Source organism: Amblyomma americanum, chromosome 7 (genome assembly GCF_052857255.1).
Source record: "Amblyomma americanum isolate KBUSLIRL-KWMA chromosome 7, ASM5285725v1, whole genome shotgun sequence".
NCBI classification, from domain to species: Eukaryota; Metazoa; Arthropoda; class Arachnida; order Ixodida; family Ixodidae; genus Amblyomma; species Amblyomma americanum.
In genome coordinates, this window is record NC_135503.1 from 65,619,758 (window position 1) to 65,640,488 (window position 20,731).

Genomic DNA, 20,731 nt, shown 5'->3' on the forward strand with positions numbered 1-20,731 from the left:
TTCGATAATACCTGTTCCAAAACTCGGCTGGGGCTGGGAAATTCCCACGACCACTTTGCGGAGGTTAACAGATGGTTTTCTCATCTGTGTGCTGGGCGGGCAGCTGTCATTGGCTCCCCTGTAACTATTGTCGTTCCACTATCTTAGTGCTTTGAGCAGCTATGAGAAGTTCCCTTGAACGCCGCATTTGACGCGATAGTCTGGCAAAATAGTTTAGACCAATCCATAGTCCAATCAGAGGGTCATATACTGCTGTAGCTACTTCGGTCCGGTGGAAAACGGGAACTTGCAATCGCGTTCGCTAACTGTGGCCCGGCAGCCTTGGCGTCGTTCAGGTTACACGCAGAGTAGTCAATCCTCAGCAATCAAGCCCGGTCCAGCTGAGTGCTCTTACGTGGCATTTCTTCCACGAATCTCGTCGTGCGCTGTGTCTGTCGTCCGCACAAGTTTTAATGTTGACTCTGACGGAGGCAACTAGTGCCCGCCGAGCGGCGCTGATGCTGGAAGTAATCGATATCTACTGTGCGCATCGCAAAACTTGCTTTAATTGGCCTGTAGTGGCGACAGCGCGGCCATTTTATGGAAATTTGCTTTCGTACTCTTCGCAGCTGTTTTCTCCGTGTAGTTAACTCGAGCTTGTATTAACGTGAGCACATACAATAGTGACCTGAAATTCATGACGCGCTGCTGTGATCGAATTTGATCAAGTTAGATAGTTGCCATGTCATGCGAAGCAAAGGACTCCCCTTAAAGATGCTTGCAAATAACGGCCACGGGCTCCACTATTTCCTGCTTTTTGTCAAATTACCAGTTACCGCGCGTTCCTCTACGCGCTTATGCAAAAAAAAAAATGGCTGGCGGTTTACCATTGCCAAGCACGAAATATTGCGCGAAAGTAGTTTTTTTATTATTTTTTCCGGGTGGACGCCACCGCCACGTACAGAGTAGATCACACTTGTCTAGATTGTCGGGCGGTGTGCTGCGGAGCAAATGAAGTGAAATCTTTTCGCAACTGCTTTGCTAGCGTTAAGGCGCTCATGCCCGTGCGGTTGACGTGTCCATTCGGCTGCTCTCCAGCGCAAGCATTATCAGAGAAAGTCAATACCTGCTTCAGAATGTCGCCTTATTTCCCCCGGACGGCTCCTCTCGAGCGCTGTATATAGACAAGTGTCATCGACTCTACGTACCTGAAAGCGCGGTTGGGGTGTCCACTCACACAGGGAGCCGCCAGTTCTGCGCGTCTTCAACTTTTTCATCGTCAGTGCCAATTTTACCCAATGTACGCCGGCGGCATATATGCTCCAATCCAGTGCATGCCGCGTGTCTGCAGCAGTGTTGTCAAAGCCAACGCGTATTGCTCTGTGTTTCTGCCACAGCTTAGTCCACGCCAACGCACGCAGTGCAGATATGTCTGTCACTGCCCTTCACATAGCTCAAAGCGCGAATATTAGTTTGATAGTCGTATTAGTTGATGAAGATGATGCGCAATGCACAGCGCGAGAGTGCGTTGCAGTTTAACACGAGCCGTGCTCGACTGTGGCGATAGTCCAGTGCTCTCGCGCAGTCGCCAGCGAAGCTGATCGGTTCGCACCGCCGCGGGTTCGAATCCCAGTCGCGGATATTTATTGTACTTATTTCACTTGGCACAAAACCACGTTGAAGAACCCCAGGTGGTCGAAATTTCCGGAGCCCTTCGCTACGGCGTCCCTTGAGTCGCTCTGGGTCGTTAAACACCCGTAAACCATAAACAAACATCGCAAGCATCAAACATCGCAAGACCTTGCTCGGTGATCGCCCATCGGAATAGCGCTTTCGCACTAAAGGGTGTGACAAAACTTGGGGACTTGGCGTCATGCAACGTGCGCTGTTTGCCACGAAAGCTGGCCCTCTTCGCAATCGATTGTTGAAAACTTAGGGACTTTGGAGTTATGCAACACGCGCTGTTTGACCACAAAAGCTGCCGGTACAGCTTCGAAAGCTGGCCACTTTCGCAATCGAGCGTTGACGGAAAGTTGTTCGCTCCGGCGCGTAGGCTGTGTGCGCGTGTAAATGCATAAGCCATGCGTGTACTGCGTTACTATGGCCAGCTTTTTGTGCATCGTTATCCTTGTGTTATAAATTGGTGGGCAGTAGTTGATGCAAATCGTCGATGTAATACTCGCGGTGCGAAGCCCGTTATACTTGTTGGCGCGAGATACTTTTGATCGTCCCAACGTATTTTTTTTTGCCTCACGCGCGCGCGCTTGTGCTCTTTATGCCTACCATCATAGCAGACGTGCCTATGAAAACGTACCGGGGGTTTCAGCGAACACCTTCGTAAGTTCCTAGAAACGGAGTTCAGAATAGAAAAATATTTTCGGGAGCAAACTCAGCCTCAGCGGACGTCAGTTACTGTAATCACTATTAACTGACCAGTTAATCAATATTAACTTCGCAATACGCATTGTGGTGGTTAATGCCTATGGTAATTTCGGATCCATGGAAAAGACGATGTCTTATCAGTTTTTAACCGAAGAAAAAGATAATTCCCTGCAGCTCAAATAAATCCGGCACTTTTCTTCCCACACAAAACAGACTGAGCGCATGAGATGAGTGAGAGCGCAACGTCCGCTGATGATATGCTGTAGTGTCTATACGGCGCCGAACTTGAGCTGCCGGTGAGGTATACCGCATCATGCGTGCACATTCTGTTACTTCGCCGCTTGATGCAAGGAAAAGGATTGCCATCGCCTCCTGCGTGGTTTTTTGTTTTGAGCGTCGATTAAAAAAAGAAACGCTGCATACTGTAATACAATGAATAAGGCACTCTATATTCATTGCGACACATCAACAGGGGATACTGCATTTGCACATAGCTTCCGGCGCGCCTCGTGAACTCATTTCCTGGTTTCGTACGGAAAAAAAGCTCCCGATTAAAAGAACTGATGGGGCATCATAGTCTTGTCTATGGCTCCAACCACCGTTCCACCAAATTGTGCTAATTAATAGTTTCATTTCACTTGAGTAGATGTCTGGTTATAGTTATTTTCATAGTAACTCGCTCCCGTCGCTGCAGGCAGTGTGTTACTAAAAATATCTTCTCTTTCGAATTCTCAGAGTTGAGTTTGAGGTGTTCGTAGAAACACCCGGTGTAACCACTTAGGGCCCCAATGCCCAATCCACGTGCGTAACCGCGAATATCCTTTGTAAATCTATCACGAGTCCAAATGTTCACTTGTGCAGCGGAGGATGGGGATGTAGTATTTCCTAGGGTCTTCGGTACAGAATCATGGACAAAAGATTCCGGGAGGCAGGAAAAAAAAATCCTGCGTGGTCAGGCGAAGTGGTCAGTGAAAAGCGTACTATAGTGCATGAGGGCACATCTGTGCTTAATCTCCTGGAACAGTTACCAGCTTACATGGCCAGCGAGCAGCAGTGGAGACTTTTTTTGCCGTGGATTAGCATTCCGAAAACTTGTTTTGCATTGCAGGTGTTTCCAAATTAATATCTATGCATGGTATTTTGTGCTAAACGTTTAATTCATAGTATTGATGGAGCATTCTGTTCTATAGATGACCCCTCGAAGTTGAAGATATTACGGAAATATAGACGATGTATATGTCCACTTCGTGTGCATACTTCCACGAATTTAACCTAGCCAATACAAAGCATAACAAAGAAGCAGAGAAAGCGGAAGTATAATGTTTGTGAGCAGATTGTTCTACATTTCGTCACTGCCTAACTGTGCCTGTTTTGTGAGCGATGCTTTGCCCCGCAGTAATATGTAACATGAATATCTTTGAGGGTTTGTTCTCTGAGGAATCAAATATCTATTTCGCACGTCCCCTTCACGTCCCACGCATTTACTTTATAGATGAGCTTCGACGAGCGTTTAATGGACATCAAGGTGATTATCTCGCGGGTGTAGAGTAACGACGTCCATAGGATGTCCCATTTGTATTCGCGGTTACTTGCTGCCAGATCGCGGCCCATCTGGTCAGTTATTTTCCGCCTGAGGTAGCAGACCTGGCGGCTGATTATACAGAGCGCGGTTATACGCGCGCGCGCTCAATGAGCTGTGCAGTGTTGTGTAACGAGGTCCGTTCGGGATATGCCATGTGCAGGACCTAAGGTGGCGCAGGCGACGAGGTCGAAGGTCGCGGGCCCGTGCTGATGACCGTGCCGAGTGATGTACGGCGTTGGCAGAGGCAGCGCAGCAGCAGTAGCAGCTAGGCTCGCATCGTCGTCACTGGTCCCCCCGGGTGGTCGTCCCCAATGGCGTCGTCCAGCTCGCCGGCGGCGGTGGCCGAAGGCGGCGGCGCCTTCAGCTGGCAACGAGGCCTGCGTGCCTCGGCGGCGAGCCTCTGCCGCGGCCACTTCTACAAGCTGGTCGCGGCCACCGTGGTCGCATTCCTGCTGCTCGAGTACAGCTTCAACATGCTCTCGACCAACCAGAAGCCGTTCAGGGTGCGCTGACGCGGCTTCTCTCCTTTTGCATGTGCTGATGTGGTACTGCCATACCGCGCTGATAACAGCTGCTACAATGAAATGCACCGTGGCGCGCTGTAGTGCAAGGAGGGATTGTAGTGAGATGGAATTGAAAGAACAGCTGTGCTGGAGTGTGCGCTAGCGATGACTGCACTGATTGCAAATAGCTCTGCTTTCTGGTTTGCCCAAAGTTAACTACTGTCCAAATGACTGCTAAACGCTGAACATGGAGTTGTTTCCAGCACAGATTAATTCGGAAACATGGCCGGCACACACGTGTCGCGTTGATTGTGCACCGTAGGCAAGTGCATGCTGAGGTGTGCGCAGTCGCTTACATTTAAATACCAATATTGAAGGGAGAGGGAGAATAAATTATTTCACTTTCAGTCTGCGTTTCTGGGGGTATAGCAACTGTGGCTCTCTGCCATAAATCACTCTGCGTCATATGTGAGTGCACTGAAAATAGTCTTGATGATGGAAGATGTTAGGACTGGGTTTAGAAAGTGATCCATTCATTGCAGGATGAGTGTTCTGTCTATTCAAACATTTTTTTTTCTGGTCCCTTGAGGTTAACCGCCAAATTAATTGCTTAAGAACGTACCAAAATCGAAATTTTTTTTTCTTTTTTTTTTTGGGGGGGGGGGGGGAGGTTTTTTGGCGGAAATGTCTGTTGTCAGGCTAAAAGTCTAAAGCACGCGCTAAAAGTCTGGAACGCGTTCTTCGTGGACAACTACCGCCCTCTAGTGTTGAAAATTGCGCTCCATTGCCGACCGTAACTCGTCTTTCCGGTGGGGGCAAAATAACATTGGGCCGGACGAGTGTGATTCGTCATTGACGATATTGATACCATGTGCCATGACGAGTACAGCTCGGGGTTGGTATATTTTTATTGTGTATATTTTGTGTGTATTTTTATTTGTGCCATATTTTTTTCTATGGTGCTGAGCCTAGTCTAGTTCTGTTCAACGTGGGTTGCAATGACAGTATTATATTTTGAATAATACAAGGACAAAAGTGCAACAATGTCTGCCTATTTATATTTTTCTGCAATTTTTTTTTTCGCTCTGAGGAGATATTTGATTCAATGTTTGAAGGCATTTGTTTCTTCATATTCATATTAAATTTGTATTTGAGGACCTGTTTACTAGTACCGATTTTTTAGTAGCTGTTCTTCACTTTGGAATTTTTCAAGCTATGCAGCCACAAAATTAAATTTCTGTGAGTCTTTTATTGATATATATTTCAGTCTACTGTCTTCTGTTCTTTATATTGAGGAATGTTTACAGTGTCACCATTTTCATTTTTATACTTTTTATTTAGAAAGCAATATTCTGTACGCCTGATGGCATCTTTTTGCTCACAGGTGGTCTCCCCAGGGCTCTCTTGGATTTTCCGGCCACTCCCTGGTGATGTCTCAATTCCAGAGTCCGCCAGTCCATACTCTGTGAACAAATCTCGTGCTGACAAGATCTTTTCCACTGCTGTGCACCGTGACAGCAATAACACCACCACTCCTGCCATGGAACTATGTCCACTTGTACCACCAAACTTGGGTGAGCTGGGTTTTGCTTGTAACCAATGCTTACTTGATGTCCACACACAAACTTTGTATGGCTACTTCTTGTGACTGAAGCTTGTGATGTGCTTATAGGACAGAATTTCTAGACATTTCTGATGCACACAAGAAGGTTCAGGAATGTTGGTGGCCAACTTTCACTAGCAATGCGCTGCATAATTTTTATATTGGCTAGTGAGCACATTCATAGAAAAAATTCTGAGCTAACGCTGCCTCATTGTTCGGCTTAAGAGCGTTAGCTATGGGAGCTTCAAGTGTTTACATCTTTGTGCTCAGCAAATTTCGAGAAGACCAAATGCAAACATCCGTGGATGTTTCCTTTCCGGAAACATCCTTCTAAGTGAAGCCCCTTGATACTGAAAGTAGCAACTTTCTTCTCCATTCCCGTGCTTTCCTCCTCGATTATCCTCTCTCGTCGGCTGCACGCGCTGTGCACAGCACACTTCGCAGGCCATCGCACGCTCGCCGGCCCGATGTGTTCACTGGCACACGTGAGTGCACCTAAGTTGGCACTTTTTTTTCCCTCTCTATTATTAAACACAACCACTAGAAACTGTTTCGACATGCTTGACACCGCCACGAGCCACATTTACCACTTTATCTTGTTTAAGCAATGATTTGAGCAGTGAAAGCACTAAACATGAGCACTTGTGGCATGAAGAATCAAAGTGTACTCCGTCGTTTTCAAACGGCAATTTTTATTACCATAACAGCTATGTTGAATCTGTACATGCTTCAATATTTTTTGGCACACTGACGTTGTGCTAAAAGAAGATTTCATCTGGCGCTGCACTTTTGAGAGAGAGAGAAACAACTCTAATGAAGTACCAGTCAATGAACGCCAGGAGAAAAGTCTATCTCCACCGTCGCCCCTAGCCGTCGGCCGAAATCCCTTGGGACACAGCAGCAGCATGGGCCTGACTGATGATGTCCTGCTGAATGTTGTAACATCCAGCAGGACCCTATAAGGTCTGAGCTGCAGAGCAAAGCCTCCGAGAAATACTGTTATTTGTGACGCTGTTCTTTTGCTATCGAGTGAGGCAATGGTTGCGGTAATTTAGTTAAAGTTGTCTCACGAGTGAAATTTCAGAAGCTCGATAGTGGATGTAAAATGCTGGAACGTTTTCTTTAATGCACTTTATGCATTTTTTAGCCAGTTTAAAACCGAAAAATTTAAGCTTAGCTCCTCGGAGTGATGCACATGTGCCGGCTTTATTGCCTGATCAGTACAGATTTCATGGCTGCTTGAAAGAGAACAATTTTATTTTCTAGTTTTTTAGTTAACTTTATTAACTGCTGCGGAAGTGAGCCTGGCCAGTGTTTGGCTTAAAATTTCTGGATGATTGCTGGTGCCAACGGACGGTTAGATTAAGTGGTGGAAAGATGATGCTCTCTCGATGACTCATCTAAAATGGTTCATGGAAGGTTTTTAAGTGCTGAATCAATATTCAGCGCTGTAATGCACAATCAGAAACGATGTAGTCATTACGTGATGGAATCAACTTCACGGAAACAATTCGTACTATATTTTATAAACTACGGAGTTGAAGATTGTATTATTTTGAAGACGTCTTCAGGGTTGTATATCATAATGATTTCACCTGTAACGAGTCAAAGCTCGTCCTAAAAACCATCTTTTCTGTGACTCGCTCATCATCGTAATCGCGGTAGAGTTGTGCAGTCGTGACGGTCGAACGAACCGCTTAATCGCTCTAAAGATTAAAAGCCTCTATCATCCGTAGACAAACGATGGTATAACATCATTACAGCTACTACACTAGAGCTCTGGGGTACACAGGAGAGAGACCGCCATATACGCTGCGAAACTCAACATGTTTCCTTTTCTGTGCCACGTCAGAAGTACACGTATTTGCTAGCAAAACAAAATTAACATCTGTGATGCAAGCGTTTTTCACAAACCCACACTGAGATCCAGAAATTAAAGCAGCTACTATAGGCGCTTTTTGTACACCAGCAGTTGCGAATGGAGCACACAGAGCAATGCAATCAAATGGAAAGAATAGTGTGCGAAAGGCACGACGGCTATCAAATTGAGCAAGATTATCAGCTTCCTGATGATCTCGAAAGAAGTTTCAAGTATACACACTACTTCAGGTACAAAGAAATGCACAGAACAGTGTGCTTTATCGGAACAAAGTCCTTAAGGCGGACATTAGTAATTCACTTTTTTCTGCGGCTGATGTCATTTTTTTCCTCGAAGAATCGTGAACAGCGCGAAGACGTTTTAACTTCAGCTTGTGCACTGCTATGCGATGCAACCGGATATAACGCGGCACTCAAAGTAGAGTTCGAATTCTCAGCGCGCAGCTCAATGGAGCGCAAATCTGCAGCGGAGGCAGACGGCCTGCGCATGGTGCCGACGAAAAGCAAAAACACAAGCAAAACGGTTCCTTCGCACGCGTTTCCAGGGTGACAGCCGGAGGGGCCAATCATCGCTCAGAAAAGCACCGAGTAGAGAGACAGGCTAGGAGGATGTGAGAGGGCTCGTGGCGCGGAGGCAAAGTTTACAGAAATGAGCTACTTTCAATATCAAGGGGTTTTACTTCTAAGGCACAAGCAGCGCCATCTGCCTCATGAATTTTGAACTGCTGTAGCGATTTACAGCCACCTTCGCTATATCCGGTATATTTCCTTTTTATATCAGTTAATAAATTATATAAACATATGCATCACAACATGAGGAATCGTTTGACACCATCCAGAGCCCCCTGTGGCAAACTGTTCGGCTGTAATGGCCGTCTGAAGGTCCTCGGAATGCATGGTTTTGGGGCGGAAAGGTCGTCATTGTGAATCCCACACATATTTTGGGCTTAATTTCAGTAATTTCATCCTCACGAACATGCCAAGTCATTTGACACCGCTTCAAAAATTCTGAGTCAAACAGGTGGCCCCAAAATTATATGCAAATGGTGGTCCCAGGGAGGTCCCACTTGAATGGCCGCTGTACTGGCACATATATAATGGATCGAGAGTAGAGGTGTCGAATGAGGCTCTACGCGCTCACTACTGCTACATGATATAGTGTGGTCATGTGGTTACTGTTTTGGTCAATTTGACCTTCATTGCAGACAGACGCGTCCTTGACAAACGAAGTAGTAAGAGTTAACACTCTTAAAAAATGCATGGCACATGCTCACATTGGGCAGGCTTTCTGAAGCCAAGACACGGTCACCCATTTTAAACCAGTGTTGGTGTTGGTGGATGAGTTGGGTATCTTTCGGTCTACGGGTGGCCGCTACTCGCTCATGAAACCTAGTTGTTTACTACAGACTGAATTACTTGAGGTAAACTTCATTAAATTGAGTTCTTCAATTAGCTGAATGGCTCAGGGTCCATCTTTAGTTTCCATAGATCTTGTGCAGAAAAAAATCTGGGTAGATGAACCAACTACTAGCAAACATTGGTTAATGTGAGCCAGCGCGGTGGCTCAGTGGTTATGGTGCTCGTTTGGTGAACCAAGATAAGCGGGTTTGATCCCGAATGCAGCAGTCTCATTTCGATGAAGGTGAAATTCTAGAGGTCCGTGTGCTGTGTGATGTCAGTGCACGTTAAGGAACCCCAGGTGTGGCATAAGTTTTCCGGAGCCCTCCACTACGGCGTACCTCACAGCGTGAATCACTTTGGGACGTTAATCCTCCTAAATTCAAACCATTGGTTGGCATCTACTTTGCATGTGACATGTAATAAAGCATATTACACTCCTCAAGCACTGTAATTTTTTTTGTAAGAACCCAAGGGCTGTGAGTAGCATTTAGGAAGCATTCAGAATACATGCTCTTTCATGTCAAAGGAAGTGTTGTATAAAAGGCTACAAAATTTACAATAATTAGCTGACCACAGGACCTTTGTGTTAGTTCGGATAATATACTCAATTGCATGCTTTTTTTAAGGGCTTATTGTCCTCTGGAAAAGAGCTCCACATCATGCTTGCCTCATTACCATTTTATTGCATGTGCTTGAACTGAACTGAAATATGCTTGAACTTAACCTGAACTGACAGGAAAGATCCCATCAAGTTCACCTTGAAGGAATCCTGCAGTTTTCCAACTGCAGTCCAATGTGTGGTTCTACCAAACTTACCCTAACTTTTATCCGCTCGCACCACAATTAGATTGCGTATGCTCCTTGTTTTGCAAGTTGGCCGCCTAAAAGTTCTCAAGGATGCCCCGTCCTTCGAGACCATGGAGAAGGAGTTCCTGCACATCCTGCCCGGCGGCCGGTACAAGCCCAAGGATTGCACGGCAAGGCACCGGGTGGCCATCCTGGTCCCATACCGGGACCGTGAGGAGCACCTCCGGGTCTTCCTCTACAACATGCACCAAATGCTGCCACGCCAGCAGATAGACTATGCCATCTTTGTTATTGAGCAGGTGAGCAGCAATGCATTCAGCCGAATTTTCCTGTGCTGCAATTGTACTTTTCTTTGATAGCCTCACGGCTGTCTAAATCTTTATCTTTGCTTCTTGAGGTACTTGGGTGGCTTTAATTTATTTTTCCCTTTGTTTATTGTGACACTGTTCCTGTGCAGAGCTGTGCAGTTGTAATTGATCTCTCTGTGGAGTCAGAATCGAAGGGTGCTGCAAAATTTTAGGTGACAAAAGAAAAGAAATTTCAGGAGGTTTTCACAAATGGAGTGCATGTGCAGTGCTGAATGACATTGTGGTCTTCCTTCTTTAATTTAGCTGCCATGGTGGCTCAGCGGTCTCATTTTGATGTAGGCGAAATGTTAAGAGGCCTGTGTGCTGTGCGATATCAGTGCTGATAAAAGAAATCCAGGTGGTTGAAATTATCTGGAGCCCTCCACTGCAGCCTCATAGCCTGAGTCACTTTGGGACGTTAAATCCTATAAACCAAACTAAAACTTCTTTAATTTAATCTGCACTTAGACCCATAGTGATAATAATCTTGATATTTCCCTTTTTTTTTCCTTAAGTTTTGTATAGTACAGTTCACTTCCTAAAATGATTCTTACAAAAATAGCAGAGGGGAACAGCAGTGCTTTTGAGGTGGAAATGCTGTTTTGAACGGGTGGGAAGTCTCTTGCACATGTGCATGTGCTCATAGTGCAGAAGCGTTTGTTTTGGTGTCAATGACTTTATCAACCCTCGCATTGCAACACTTACCTTGCTGACAAAATTTCATGGCTGAGCAAGGTAGGCAAATAATTTGTGTATTTCTACGATGTTCATAACTAGATGGTATCGCAGTTTCATGCCCTATGAAGTAGAAGGCATTGCATTTTTTCCCAAAAGAGAGATTTATAATCTGCAGGAAGTAATACTGCCTCTTTCATTTGATGGCGCACCTTGTCTTAGTATTACCCCGGAACACGAGAATCCTTTAATTTGCCAGCCATAATAATCACAAGCACTGCCCTCGTGTTTTGAGCCTGCTTCCCCAACTTGTTTGTTTTCTGCTGTGACATATGATTGGCACACTGGCAGCAACAAATGAAACGCAAACAAAACAGTTGAAACACGAAGACTAAAATCTGAGCAGAGGGAAGCTGATTCTAATGCATGTTAATTTCAGTTCAAAGGCAAGAAGGCTGTCCTTTGGAAGCCTTAACTAGCCTCACTTGTATTTGCTGTTCACAAGCTAAAATCCTGTTTTTCTGCATTTTTCTGCTGGCACTTCAGTTCTTCTGTTCGCATTTGATTTGTTGCTTATAGTAGTACATGAATCTTTGTACATGTTATGTGAGCACTCCTATTTGGCCGGCATTTTAATTCTGGCAAGAAATAGTGTGCTCAGTGTTGCATAGTGTGTGCACTGATACAAAGATCCTTATAAATGTTCTGCAACCCATTTTGTTCCTTACTGTAACTTGGGAATTACTAGTGCATTTTAAAAGACACTTGAACAAATCTGTATTCCTCTTTGCTTAAATTATCAGCTCAAGAGTTTTGTATTTCTACTTTCTGTATTTTAAGTGAAAAGATAGTGTCTGCTTTTTTCCAGGACAATGGAAAAAAAGTTTCAAATAGTTTTCCCATCACTCGGCAAAAAAAATGTTTCGTCATGTGCAGTTTTCATCCCGCTGTTTTGCTGACACTATTTTGATTTGCATTCAAAATAGTCTACCTAAGCGCATGTTGGTATAAGATTATTTCCGCTAGAAAACTAGTGCTACCAGACAAGAGCAATAATAACAAAGTTTATTCTTTTTCTTTCTTTTCATCTTTTTCTGATAGGACTGTAATTTATCTAAGAGTTTGAATCTGAAAGTAGTTCATGAGCGTGGCTGCCTTACAATGTTCGTCGATGCTGCTTGCCATAATTTCCTACATAATGACAATGGCATAATGATGCATTCATTCACAGTATGCCACTATGGTCTGCAATTTTCTCCGCCCATGCTGTTTGTGCACAAAATTATTTTCAGGTGTAGTACATATGGTTGGAGGAGGGGGAGCAGAGTGCTTCTATAGACCTAAAAGATGATCTGATAAGCACTCAGCCTCAGCTTCTTACGGCAGTAGATCATAAGTGGGGCTTTGTTGTGATGTGGTTATAAGGCGTTTTTTTTCTAAAATAAGTATACAATGTGCTGTCTATTCCACTGAAAGGATGCGTGCGCCATTATTTGATAGTTGTTAAAAGCATCCCTTACCAGTAATGCCTCATTTAGCCCTAACTCTGTAACATATACTTGTTTCATTTCAGAGAGATGATTACGTAAGTTGGGCCATTGAGCACTTTGTTCTATTGTGTTCAGAAATGCTTGTGAAGTTGAATCCGATGGCGCTTCGAAATCAGGTTCTTTTCTATATTTCCAGTCAACTTTAATTGAGAGAAAACCGTAAGGTAGTCATCTTATAATGTAACTACATTAATTGTTAATAATAGTTGTCCTTCTTTTTTTACTTGCAGTAGTTTTCTGAAGATTCTGCTCTGCTGTAAGAACTTTTTTCTGTTCACAGTGAATTCAAAGTTGTTTCACTTACAGCTTTTTACTGCATTGGCTTCATTCTCCTGTCTAGTATAGGCATCTAGTTAGCACAGTTGTTAAAGCTGCTCTTCTTTTCAGACTGTTGTCCTAGCATCAGCTCCCATACCTACCACAAGTTTTTCTTTCACTACTTTGGTTACAGAGGAGAAAGCTGGACAGCCTTTGATTGTAGCTACTTAACTTTGTTTGATACAATTGACTAGCTCACTGTAGACTTTCTACTTTCTTTTTTCGTGGCCTAGTTTGCATGCAAATGCTTTTTCACCTTGCATTGTACATGGTGCTGGGGCTGAATGAAAATATTGACTACTATGCCTCCGTGATGTTCTTCCGTTGCAGGCTGGCCAGGGGAAGTTTAACCGCGCCAAGCTCTTCAACGTGGGCTATCTGGAGGCGCTGGCACTGTACGACTACCAGTGCTTCATCTTCCACGATGTGGACCTCATCCCGGAAGATGACCGGAACCTCTACACATGCCCCGAGCAGCCGCGCCATATGTCGGTGGCAATCGACACCATGAAATACAGGTGAGGGCAGACATGATCCATCATCATAGCAACATGGGCACGGAGCAGAAATGTACAGAAAGCATAACTCTGCTGTTCAGTGTTTGTTTGGCTCAAGTATTGGAAGTGTTTTCTCAAGCAGCTCGGACTTGCTTGCATGCCGGCAGCCTGTGGTCATCAAAAGGACAGCTGCAAGTACTACAGGCTAACCATCCCTTTTACGGCGGTAATTTTTGCTGAAGGCCCTTCATAAGTGCTTCCATTCATGTGTAGGGATGGTTGGGTGGATTCTCAGTTATTGGTTTTGGTCCGGTAATAACAGAGGAACAAACATTCATCTCTCTAACCTTGTTTCTCACTTTTTGTAATTATTGTGGACCTTTATCATTTTATTTACTAGAACCACCAAGTGGCCAGACTGGTCTAGTGGTCACTGAGCAAGCCTGGATGAGGCTGGGGCCCGCCCTCTTCTTCCTGTGGTCATTTAGTCTCAAGGACCCTTTGTTATCTACAGTATCAGTTTTAGAAATGCCTGCATTTCGTCATCCTTTTGTCATCATCTGCCACTGCAGAACACGGGCGTCTCCCATTGATCGTAACGTAACCCTTTCCTGCATCAGCTGTGGCCATTCCACTCCTGCCAACTTGCAAACTTCATTCATCCACCTGACTGTCTGCCACCTCCTGCTAGGTCTTACCCTCCTTCAGGATCCTAGAAAACTGATCACACAACCTTTGTGTCGCTCGTGTGTTAAGCAATTGCTTCCACTGTCATCTGGTTTATTTTTCTTTTCAAAATTTGTCTCTGTAACAATGGGTTTAAATGAAGCATGTATAACTTTGTCTCAAAATTATTTGCCACTTCGTTGAAAATGAATTGTACAAATGTTTTTGCCATAAATCTTAAATTTTGGGTTGGTGGAGTGCCAGTGCTGTCCTTTGGTTATGTGATGGCGAGTTTCTTATTTTTGCTGATGACAGTTGTCAGCCGTTCCATGTTTCCTGATATTCCTTATATGGAAGGCCTCCCATTACTTTTGTCACACTCAGCATCGATGCAGTCGTTGCTGAGCGACTGGTACTAGAATTGTCCCCAAAAACATTTCAACAAGAAAAAAACATCACCACCATTCTCGTTAGCAGATGTGAAGGCAAGCAAGGACAGAAGTCCAGCGTCAAACGCTCATATATATATATATATATATATATATATGTCTACCCTGCCTGATGGTTTGCTTTTATATTGAAATGGCACTAGAATGGTAGAAAGGAGGTCATCAATGAGGTTTGTGGTGCTTCTTGCAAGTTATGCAGCCCTTGCAACATGGTGGCAGACATGGGAGAGGCCTTTGCCCTGCAGTGGGTGTAGTCAGGCTGGTGATGGTGGTGATGATGAGTATATCCTGGAAGAGAACATTTTCAGTTATTGTTTTGGCATCTTGGATACTTGGAGCAGAGCAGTGGCATAGCAAGTCTTCTTGCAGCTTCAAATTACATCAGCGAGCCAGCGAGTGTATCGGCATGGATTGAAGAGTAGGGTAGAATAGGCTTCTACAAGTTCCTTTCAAAGCATGAAAGACGATCTTCTCGTTCTATAGCCGCGATTTGTTCCCTTTCGGGTGCTAGAAAACATTGCAGAGCATATTTCCAAAGCACGGTTGTGTAACAAGTTTTTGTGTTATCATAGAGATAAAAATCAATGTATTAATCATGACATTTAGTTTGGCATTTATTTTAAATGTGCCGGTGTTTAGCACATGCTTGCGATGTTGTTGCTGTCAGTGACCCTACTATGGAGAAAACTTTATTTCACAATTGAAAGCGCTGGGTGTATCATTCGCATGAAATTTTAATTCCAATGTGTCCTTGACCCTTCCTGCCAGCCATAGAGATTGCAGAACGCTCACAAGTAGGGCTGTGTTGTCTCCTGCATGGTGGTGTGCCAGTCACAACAACATATTATTGTCATGAGCTCAGCTCAGTGGCAGAGCTTGGAGAAGTCAAGTTTTGTCATGCTTTATTTAAGCACAGATTCGTTAGGAGTGCACGTTCAAGAACCACAGGTGGTCGAAATCTCCGAAGACCTTCACTACGGCGCCCCTCATAGTCTCAGTCGCTTTGGGACATTAACCTCCATAAACCAAACCAACCAAACCTTTCCTTTTATGCTCAGAAAAGTGGGCAGCTAAAGGATTCTAGCTGGTGCATCACAACTCTTTTTCTACTTCCATGAAATCTTGAATAAATATTTGCGTGAAGCCAGCTTTTAAGGTTTCTATAGCCAGCAGGCGAGCCTATATTATTTTGAAGCCGTCGGCGCATGTGACAGCATCACATAGCCATTTCGACCAGTGTCGGAGAAATGTAGTTGAATCATGTGTATGTTTGCTGTGACTCGGGCAGATACCAACAGCAGAAAGATACGACAGTCGATCAGAGGCAATGCCAAATGCCCTCTGACATATTAAAATAGTAGTTTAAATTGGTAACGGTGGTGCTTACGTTCCTGTACACGAAATGTATTTAATGCGAGCAGTAGCAAGCTCGCCACATGAATGCCAAATACGAACCACTGGTGATAGAAAACACTCTTTTTGCCTGAACAACCTTCAGTCCTCACCTTGCCGATCTGTGAAAAAAAGCAGACATGCACTTATCATAGATGGCAGCGCACGTAAAAGTCTGCAACAAACGACAGACCGGCATAGAAATCTGTTTACAAATACCAGTTTCTATTTCTTAGCCTGCTGGGTCGACTGCTGTTGGATAGCACTGAAACGAGTAATAACATGTTAAATGTAATTGTAGTACTGTCAGAGAAAATGTGAGTAGCTCTGCAGAGCAGAAATTTGCATATATGTTAGGTGGTAGAGCACATAATGACAGAAATTAACACATATCCACACAAACATGCATTCTATATGCTACGCCCACGTGACCCACAGTCCACCGGGGCACACGCGTGCCGACAGATGTCGCCTAGTGTCGAGATTAGGACCGCGCCCGCAGCCTGTGTCTGGTTTGTATGAAATGTTTGTACACAGGTAAGCGCGCCCCCACACGGTAGCTTCCGTGCACCTTCGCGTAAACGTGTGGAGAAGTGGTCTTGCCGGAGCGCGCTTTCTTGGGGGAGCTTTCATGCGGGCATGGAAAAGGCAGGGCACCTTCGCGCCTGCCTGCGCTCGGCCAGGTCTGAGCGTCGTGCTTCACATGCCTCCGTTGCCTTCAGCAGACGAAAAGGCGCTTAGGCGCTGAATGTATCCGCTCTTTGACTTGTTGATTAACATTTGGGATGGTGGCAAATTTTTAACTGATGTAGCGTTGCAACACGCGTTATCACAACATAGAGGAAGCCAGATATCGGCGCCATGTGTGCGTTACCTCCAGCGAACATTAAAGCGTGTGGTACACCTGCTTGTAAAAGTAACTGCTACGGAAAGCGTGAGATATACGGCTACCCAATTGAGAGTACGCCATCTCATAAGTTCCTTGCAGCACTATAAAAAGTATAGACCGCCTCAGCCAATCAGAACGGCACGTTAAGCCTGTTCCTCCGCACCTCGTCATCTGCATGCTGTCTGCTTGCGGCATGCAGTTACATTTAGAAAAGAGCATAAAACAACGCTATCTACGTATCATAGGCACATGCATGCTTATACGTACGCTAAACGCAAGCATTGTGCGGGATGTTACGCCGTCATATCCCCACATTTAGTTAAGGTATGCAAATGGAGATGCAATAAGCTTAGCCCAGTGGCGCCATCTGGTTGCTAGACAGGAACCACTTGTCAACAAACCAACAGTCCTTTTCAGGACTAAAAGTGGTAGACGCCGCTCTAAATAAAAAATAAGGCTAAGTTATCACTCATATGTTTTGTTATAGTCGAGATGAGGGAGACCAAAAGCCTGGTGCCCAATTTATGGCCAGTGAATGTACGGAAAACAGCAGTAATGACGACAAATCCAGTTTGAAGTGAGGGGTCCTGCTTTGAAGGGCAGCGGCATTTTAGAAATGATATTTTAGTGCATATAAGTGCCGCGCACATTAAACTCTGGAAACAGCGCACGTGATGCGAGCGTACATTAAAGCTTGGTTTGAAATAGTGTTTGGCACATTTGCTATCCGATATGCCCATATGCCCATTTTATGCTCGCACTACGTTCCACAGCATCAGAACATCGCCTCTGCACTCATCGCAGCTTTGGTAGTGCTACAAGTAACTACTGAGGTGGAGTATAAGCATCTTCGGTTGCACTCGGAGCTGGAGGGAAGTAAAAAATTCAGAAATAAAAAAATAAACACAAGTAGTGGTCACTGCAGAAAAGGGAAAAGACTGTGTAAAAAAATTAAACATGACGAATGCTGTTTTCAGGTACGATTATGTGAGCTTGCTTTATTACTTCGCTCTTCAGCTCACTTCATGCGTGCAATGAATGCTCTGGTTGCAAATTACCCTTTTACTGAATGGCAGTTTCATTCACTGCTTTCATATGATATATTTGGACACGCGCTGCGTGCTCGCATAACTTTTCGGGACCACTTCTGCTAGCACGAACCTCTTAAAGGGACACTGAGGAGAAATTGAAGTTGGCTTGTATCGATAGAATACCAGCTCCTGATCATAAAAACGCCACTCTTACTGAAAACAAAGCTCTTGTAATGTAGAAAATAGCAAGAACCAAAATACAGGTGTCGCCGCCACAGGCCAATCTCGCAAGTACAAGCGTGATGACTTCCTAGGACAAGAGGCGCCACCTTGGAGGAATTTTCCTTACTTCATGGAAGCCACGAATCTCTGAGGCTGGCAAAGGAAGGTTGCGCACCGCACCGCTAGCTGTCAGAAATCACGGAGTCTGCGTTTACGTCACGTATCACGTCACTTCGTTCTGAGACGTCATAAGAGTTGCCGTGGCGTCATAATAAGAGTTTCCTGAGTTTGAATCAGAGCGGCGGGAAAAACTTTTTCATCTTCGAATCCAAATTTCTTTGAAATAAATGCATCTTTCGCGCCCGGACAAGCGGCAACAAAGCCATGAAATGCCGAACTATCAGATTTTGCTAACAAAAAAAAATGATAGAGTTCTCCTCAGTGTCTCTTTAAAGACGAACAAATTTTCATGGTCCCAACAAATTTGTCTTAAAGGGCAGCTCTGGGGGTTTTTCGAGGTTGATGCATTGTAATGAAACTTACACTGTAGGTTTTTCTCTCATTCCTGATTAGTATTTCTGCCAATTTTGGTACCCATGTGACATTTCATTCCAGCTGAAATCAGTTTTAAAGCTTTCCATTTCTGGGGCCTTGGTTCGTGTATGACTTCTGCGGGCAACGCTGCTTCAATAGTGCAAACATTCCCCACATGTTAATACTAGCTCTCCACATCACTAACAGTTTTTAGGCTTGTGTCGCATCGTCTTAGCATTTTATATAAGCATTTACCATTTTCAGTCACTACTTCAGCCATTCAACGCATGTACGAGTGTCTTTCTAGTGATGTTTGTGACGTCATTGCTGTGTCATGCAAAGCATTGTCCGTGCCCACAGATATAGAGCTTTGCTTTCGGTTTGCTGTTTTCGCTGTTTTAAAATGGTTTCATTAAAGAAAACAATAAAACAGTTTATAGCAGAGTGAGCAGGTACTAGGAATGTGATGTTACTATCAACTGAAAATGTTAGAAATACCCCTGGGGTAGCCTTTTAAATGGAATCTATTGTATATATGTGCACCATATGCGGTATTTATTCTCCTCCATGTAGTCATTCTCACAGGTGTTTTTGTTAATGAACAAATAGACTGCAGCTATGTAATGGTCCAGCTTTTCTTTGGGCTCGCTTTTTCAGGCTTCCCTATGCCTTGATATTTGGTGGTGTCAGTGCTCTCAAGAAGGAGCACATGCAGCTCGTCAATGGCTTCTCAAACGAGTACTGGGGCTGGGGAGGAGAAGACGACGACATGTCGTATAGGTGAGCAGTGTGTTTGGTTTTTCTGTGGTACCCTGACCACAACCTAGGGCAGAGGCAAGCATGCTTCTTGCTGGAACGGTTAGCATTTGCTGAAGAGCATCGTGAATAGTGCAGTATAGGTGCATAGGGTGAGGTGATGACAGATCAGCTATATCTGTCTTTGTGCTGTACAAGTGGACTGAGAGTGATGACACAGAGGCTTGTCCTAATCCTGGTTGCGCAGGTCGTCAGTGTAGCAAGAAAACTGTTCCAGTCTCCTTTTTGCAGGGGCAGATGAACACAGCCTTGTGTTCATGCCATCTGTGTTCACTTGTCTGTGCCTTCAGAGAGTTGTATGACAAGATTTGCTGTACTAAAAACAGGTCTGGAGGGATTGATCATCCATGTGCATTATAGCTAAGGTGTTGAAGTCCTTTCCATTCTTTTAGGGCATTTTTGTGAGAGCATTTAGAAGTCATTTACATCATCATGTCAGAGGTACGTATTGAGGGAAAGAAAGGTGCTGCAACTGTCTCACCTAAGGTGCATGGACACTTGAACCTTGCCCTGAGAAAAATGAAGGATGAAGTGAGCACAGCAGAAAAGAGGAAATTTGCTGTTTGTTAATGTTGATGTATGCATTCTTTTGGTGCTGAACGTCTGTGATTAGTCAGCACTGAAAAAAAAAAAAGTTTCTAGCCCTGTTTACATCCCAAAACTAGGCTTAAAATGTGAAATGCTTTCTCTGCAAAGCGAGTACAGATGCACTGCAGATAGTCGTTACCATGGCAATGAAATCTTATATCCGACTGACACATAGCTGGGATATCATGTTCTCCGGTCCCTGCTACCTGAAGTATATTTCTAGTAGGCTTTAAGGCAGCAATTAAAAATGCTTAATGCTGCTGTATTCTTTGACACGGACTGCTTTGTTTTCATGATTTCTTGTGAAACTGCAATGCATGCATTGGTACTTTCCTTTTTTTTTTTTGTGCAGGCTGCAGCACTATCACTTAAAGATTTCCAGGTATCCTGCCAACATTGCCAGGTACACAATGTTGAAGCATGCCAAGGACACGCCAAGTCCGGAGAGGTGAGCACACCACATTTATGCACTAAAGCATTAATGCACTAAAGCATTAATTTGGGCTTTCCGGTATTGAAAAAAGGTCAGAATCATCCAATTGTCGAATTGCTTCAAAAAGTCTCCCATCACCTGTCCGCATCAGAGTAAGTTTATTTCAGTGATAAATGGAATGTTTTTCAT

The 20,731-nt window shown here is 44.4% G+C and overlaps 1 protein-coding gene across 4 annotated transcripts in view; it reads left to right on the forward strand.

The window, feature by feature from the left end:
• The window catches only part of LOC144099261 (beta-1,4-N-acetylgalactosaminyltransferase bre-4-like), a 160,655-nt gene that overhangs the window by 131,016 nt on the left and 8,908 nt on the right, over positions 1-20,731 (forward strand). For all 4 annotated transcript variants that reach the window (XM_077632429.1, XM_077632431.1, XM_077632430.1 and 1 more), the window contains 6 exons: positions 4,104-4,446; positions 5,831-6,020; positions 10,202-10,434; positions 13,356-13,543; positions 19,363-19,485; positions 20,462-20,557. In XM_077632429.1, the coding sequence (XP_077488555.1) occupies positions 4,255-4,446; positions 5,831-6,020; positions 10,202-10,434; positions 13,356-13,543; positions 19,363-19,485; positions 20,462-20,557 (1,022 nt within the window). In that variant the 5' untranslated portion in view covers positions 4,104-4,254. The remainder of the gene's footprint in view (positions 1-4,103; positions 4,447-5,830; positions 6,021-10,201; positions 10,435-13,355; positions 13,544-19,362; positions 19,486-20,461; positions 20,558-20,731) is intronic.